We start from the raw sequence: 6,000 nt of genomic DNA on the forward strand, positions 1-6,000 counted from the left end.
ACAGATGGCTGAGACTCATTGGCCGGACGCGCAGCCAATCAGAGGAGACCACGAGTGAAGAGTCAGCGCTGTGGGCGGGGCTTCTTCGAAGCACGTGATTGGACCACGGAGGAAGCACAAGCATTACCAGAGCCCGTCTACGGAGAGCCTGCCCACTCCCTATTAAGCCCCATTGTACCGAATTTTGGTTGTAGTTCCACCAGAGTTCCACTGGGGGCGATCGCCATGAGTGCAGAATGAATGGGAGTCAATGGGGCTAGACCAGGGGTGGGCAAACTACGGCCCGCGGGGGGCATTTCTTGCAGTAAATCTGCAACTAGAACATGTAACAGAGTTAGTTTTATGAGTTAATACAATTTAGATTTTTTTTAAAAAAAATATATATATTTTAGCTGTATGTTGTTTATACCGGAATATTGCAAAAACAAAAACAAACTAATTGGTAATATTAAAAATAGATAAATAAATAATGTTTTTACAGATAGGCTATTTGACTTTTGAAAAAAGTAGAAATAAAGCTGTATATGGTTCACTGCTGAAATATTTAAAAATATAGGCTACATAAGTTTGTATTCCTCTGAATAAATCATGAGAGACTCTTGAACCTCAGAGTGAGAAACTTTATTGATAAAGGCAAGAAAATACATATGACAAATATACAGCAGTAGTAAAGAGAGATCTGTGTGTCTCTGTATTCATTCTTTTTGTATCTGAGAGAAATATAAACAATAAAGTGACACTGTTAAAATCTGACACTGCAAGAGAGCACAAACTCAAATAATCATCAGTATTTATTATGAAAAAAACACTAGAAGAACAAAAACACACTTGAAGAACCTTTAAAGTTCAGCGTTCTGCTTTAGATTTCGATACTTCCTGAAAAAGATGAACATAAAAGGCCATAAATTAATAAATCTCACAGATATTTATATATGCAAAATCAGTTTGTGAGAAATGACATCATCAATCATGTACCTGATGTGTGAATATGTGCTTGATCTCATTCAGCTCTTCTGGATCTGATCTCATAAACCACAATAATGACAGTAGCCACGCCCACCAGAGCAGAGAGGACCAATCGGATCACAGCTTCAGTAGGACCACACCAGTGGACAGAGTCTGAGGAATAAACACATCAAACTGAGATCAGATCAGTCAATAAACACTAATATCAGCGCTGACATCAACTAATATTTCTGAATACACAGAAATATGATCAAATCTAATCAACAATCTCATATTCGGTTCCAAGTGAGTTTTTAGACGGTCTGTCATCTCAAATTATAAACGATTCAACAATTCAACATGTAAATAGTAGATAAAATAAGAATATTTGAAGGAGAAGAAAAATTATCTCTACTCACCATAGACAGAAACTCTGAATGCTTTTGATGACAATCTTCCTGTAATCATCAGTCGTTTATAATCTCCAGCATGTTCAGTTGTGGTGTTTGTGATGGTCAGAGATCCAGTTTGATTGTCCAGCTTCAGTCTGTCTCTGAATCTCCCATCAAGAACATCATCATATACAGTGATTCTGTCGGCCCGTTTATTGATTTCAGATATTAAAGTGTTTTCATCTCCAAACCTCCACTGAATCAGATAATAATCCTTCATTTCAGTAAGATCAGAGTTTAGAGAGACTGAATCTCCCTCCTTCACTGACACTGACTTCACTTCATCTGTCAAACACACAGAGAACAAACAGAAACAGGGTTTGCAAAGATTAATACTGTTAAATCAATTTATAATGGTTTACTAAATAGTTAAAATTTGAAATAAACAATATAAAATAACCAAAACAAAATGTTGTATGAATTAATTAAAATTTTTGTCATTAAAAACAGTTGTAAACGTTTTTGAACTCACCAATGACAAAGAGAATGAATCTCTTTCTCCTAAAACTCTTGATCTCACTGTTGGTCAGTAGTTCATAATCTCCTTCATGTTCAGTTGTGGTGTTTGTGATGGTCAGAGATCCAGTTTGATTGTCCAGCTTCAGTCTGTCTTTGAATCTCCCATCAAGAACATCATCATATACAGTGATTCTGTCGGTCGTTACATTGATTTCAGCTATTAAAGTGTTTTCATATCCAAACCTCCACTGAATCACATCATTATCCTTCATTTCAGTAAGATCAGAGTTTAGAGAGACTGAATCTCCCTCCATCACTGACTCCAGGACTGAATCACCAAACACACGCACACACACACACACACACACACACACACACACACACACACACACACACAAACAAATACACACACAGGGTTCATCACAGTTTAAGACAATCACTTGATGGTTTATAAAAGTAAATATTTTAAAAGTTAAAATTTAAATGAATATCATCATTAAACACCAGAAAAAAACTGAGTTTGAATTAATAATTGTATTTTTGTGCTCATTAACCCTCTGAGGTCTGAGCTGTTTTCTGGGCCCTGGAGGTGTTCTGACATGCTCTGACATTTCTGGTTATTTCTGTTACTTGTGACATTTTCATGGCTAAAGTCTAATTACACTGTATTCAGCACAAACTCTGCTACAATAATATATCAACAGCATGTATGTAAAAGTTTGTAGTTTTGAGATAATGACATTTATGCGTGGTTTGTGAAAATACAAAAAAAAATTCTCACTGAAATAAGGCCATGAAACCCATAATGATTATTTCTTCACAAGACTTTTGAAAATTGTATCACGTAGCCTAGAATATTTGCTGCAAAACTATGTGAAAATCACCCTGACTGCTCATTCAGAGAAGACAATATATTGATTTAAATTTTTTACGACGTGTTTTGTGTGAATAAGCCTTATGCGAGAGCTCATTAATATGTATGGATTTTCTCACCTGAGAAAGACAAAGACACTCCCCTAACGGCCCTATTAGGAGCTATCAGGCCCCTATCATTCTGAGCAACCTTGCACAATACTGTAAATGAGGAGATTTAAAAAAGAATGGCTTTTAGATTGTTTGATTTATTTACACAACATAATCCAAATAGACACAACAAATGGAAAAAAAGCACTTATTGAAAGACAGAGATATTTGTGCCATTCCTAAAAACATTGTACATATACCTTTCATTTCCAATGTGTTTGATTTTCACTTTACCATGTTCATGTTCCAGAGACTCATGTGAATGTTGAAGTCGGCAGGACTCAGTGGCATCTGGGCCCTGAAAAAAAAGTGAACATACTGATATCAAGAGAAAGGCCTGCACGATTTTGCAAATAAATATTAGATTTTTCTTGTTAAAATTGCTTTTTAAAATTCACAAAATACACACACACACACACACACACACACAAATGTTTCCAACAATATATAATATAATGAACACCAGGTTTGTTGTGCCTTGTAGGCATAAGCTATGCGCAGTGCTGGGTAAAATAATAATAACAATAGATAGCAGTATAAATCTTCCAAAATATTTCAGTAACAACCAAGCTAGAGAAAAATATATTGATTATCATGTTACTTCAAATGTTTCCATTCGTTATGATGATATGAAATGAGATAATAGTAAAAACATGAAGCTGTTTGGTGTGTTTTGCTTTTCAAATTTTCAAATGATACATTCAAACGCGATCGCGCTGCAAAATCTGATACATTCAAACGCGATCGCGCTCAAATATAAAACATTATGGTTACCATACATATCTACGTTTGACCAGATATCCACAAACACAGTAGGCTTAACAGTAAACACGGGTCTAAATATTATAATACTACCTTTACCATGCTGTGTTTTATTATAGAATATAAAAACATCCTCGTGTTGAACACGTATACAAGCACTGAAAGGTTGCCTATCATTCTAGTTCACATTTCACATTTCATGTTTCTGTCTATATATACATGTACATATATGAAATTAGGCTTAGTTCATGTTTTTACTCCAAACTCATTTCATAACATACATTTTAATCTGGCACGACCAGTTTAACATGTCTTACCTTAAAAATCTTCTCATCTTCAAATCGCGTTTGAAGTAAATCCGAGGCAAATTCAAGGTAAACAGCACAGCAGAGCACAGCTTACAGTCGTCCAAACGCGATGAAAAGGAGTAAGTTACGAAGTCTCTGCTTCTTTGTTTTGAGGTGATGAGGGCGTTTACAGGTCTGCGTTTCTCCGCATGGATCATTTGCATGTCAATCGCTCGTGCGCTCGTAGGCGTGTTCAAATTAAATTTAATGAGGACGCGTTTGAGAAACTGTACATGCCGCTGCTTTCGTATGGATTACTTAAAAATAGAATATTTGTTTTTTATATAATTTACATACTTTAAAAATAGAGATTCCAAGCGTTGTATAGACATGCGTTTCAAGTCTGTGTGACAAACATTCACTGAGTTACAGGTCATTTTCTGTCGCGTTTCAGAATGAGTTTCACATTGAGAGAGACGGCAGAACGCGCATCATGTTTATTTTCTTTGTTTTACGAAAAACACAACATTTTGTTTTTATTATGAGTGTACACAAATAAAAGAAGACATTTAACAGTTTTGAATGATGTACAATACAAGTATGTAAAATCAAAATCAACAGAGTATTTTGCACTGATATATAAAAAAACGAGCAGATCACGCCGGCGTGATTGCCGACCTCAGGGGGTTAAAATATAAAACAAGTGAAACTGATATTTAACTCACCATAGACATCGAGAACGAATCTCTTTCTGATCTCACTGTTGATCTGTAGTTTATAATCTCCATCATGTTCAGTTGTGATGTTTGTGATGGTCAGAGATCCAGTTTGATTGTCCAGCTTCAGTCTGTCTCTGAATCTCCCATCAAGAACATCATCATATACAGTGATTCTGTCGGCCCGTTTATTGATTTCTGCTATTAAAGTGTTTTTATCTCCAAACCTCCACTGAATCACATCATCATCCTTCATTTCAGTAAGACCAGATCTTAGAGAGACTGAATCTCCCTCATTCACTGACACTGACTTCAGGACTGACTCACCAAACACTCCTGAAGAACAGAGTTTTTCACAGATTAAAGCTTTAAAATCACTTGATGTTGGTTTGATGAAGCTTCACTAAAATACTTTTAATCGTGTAAATGTGAAGTGAATAATATTCTGCAGAAGTTCAAAGAAAAAAGATGAAGAATGAAAATGAGAAATAGTTAAACAAGTTTTATATAATCAATAACTGCATTAAAAACAGTGACTTTAATCTCAAATATTTTTTTTTTCAGCAAAATCACACATTATTTGTTTCTATACGAGAATAACAGTGAATGTTAATCCTTTCTGACTAATTTAACCAGTAATTTATCACATCAGAACAGAAACAACTGAAACCAGAAAAACACATTTAAAACTCACCATCCAGACGCCACAAACACAAACAGAGCAAAACTAATTTGAGAATCATTTTCTTCATCGGTTCACTGAAAAGCCCACGATAGTAACTCTTAATGTCTGAAACACTCAGATTGCTCTGAAAGACTGAACTGAGATATTTATCAGGTTGTGTGTGAATCCTCCCCCAACCTCAGTCAGTTTCCGCTCACACATCCGTCTCCTTTAACATCACGAAAATCAACAAGCTTTTGCTGATCTTACATTTTTAAATGAATTCTGGCCCTGAATGAAAACTAATAGCAGAAGAGTGAAATATTGGATTAGATATCTGTATCTACTGGTGTGTTATTTAGTGCTGTGAGCTGTCAATCATATTTGACCTCTGACCTGTGACTCTTATTTGACTGTTGATGGATTCACTTTATTTCAGTGTAAAGATGTTTTGTGTGGAGTGGAAGATTGTGAGCTTCTTATTAGCAGGAGAGAAAATGAAGAAACGCTTCAGCCACAAACTGCTGACACACACAGAGACGACAAACATCCAGCAGAAGCTGTTTATCCACCGACAGATCAAACCACACACACAGATGTTTGTACAGATAAAATAAAAGAGAAAAACCATTGCAGGGTTCATTTGACGCAAAAGCCAGTAAATTACGTCATTAAGTAATTTTGGCTTGTGT

General features: G+C 35.6%; 1 protein-coding gene across 2 annotated transcripts; it reads right to left on the reverse strand.

Moving 5' to 3' along the window:
- Positions 1-602: 602 nt before the first annotated feature.
- Positions 603-5,507, reverse strand: LOC308701866 (uncharacterized protein). 2 transcript variants are annotated; one of them, XR_014031522.1, is made up of 7 exons: positions 5,339-5,507; positions 4,654-4,980; positions 1,870-2,184; positions 1,365-1,682; positions 976-1,119; positions 829-876; positions 603-710 (listed from the first exon to the last, which is right to left on the reverse strand). XR_014031522.1 is itself a non-coding variant. In XM_081384335.1 (6 exons), exons 1-5 carry the CDS (start codon positions 5,394-5,396, stop codon positions 1,001-1,003), a joined length of 1,137 nt encoding a protein of 378 aa, XP_081240461.1. In that variant the 5' UTR covers positions 5,397-5,507; the 3' UTR covers positions 603-876; positions 976-1,000. The 2 variants fall into 2 exon arrangements, 1 of the variants encoding a protein (XP_081240461.1); XM_081384335.1 differs by having other exon boundaries at positions 603-876.
- Positions 5,508-6,000: the final 493 nt, after the last annotated feature.

This window comes from Scardinius erythrophthalmus, assembly GCF_964197995.2.
Source record: "Scardinius erythrophthalmus genome assembly, chromosome: 14".
NCBI classification, from domain to species: Eukaryota; Metazoa; Chordata; class Actinopteri; order Cypriniformes; family Leuciscidae; genus Scardinius; species Scardinius erythrophthalmus.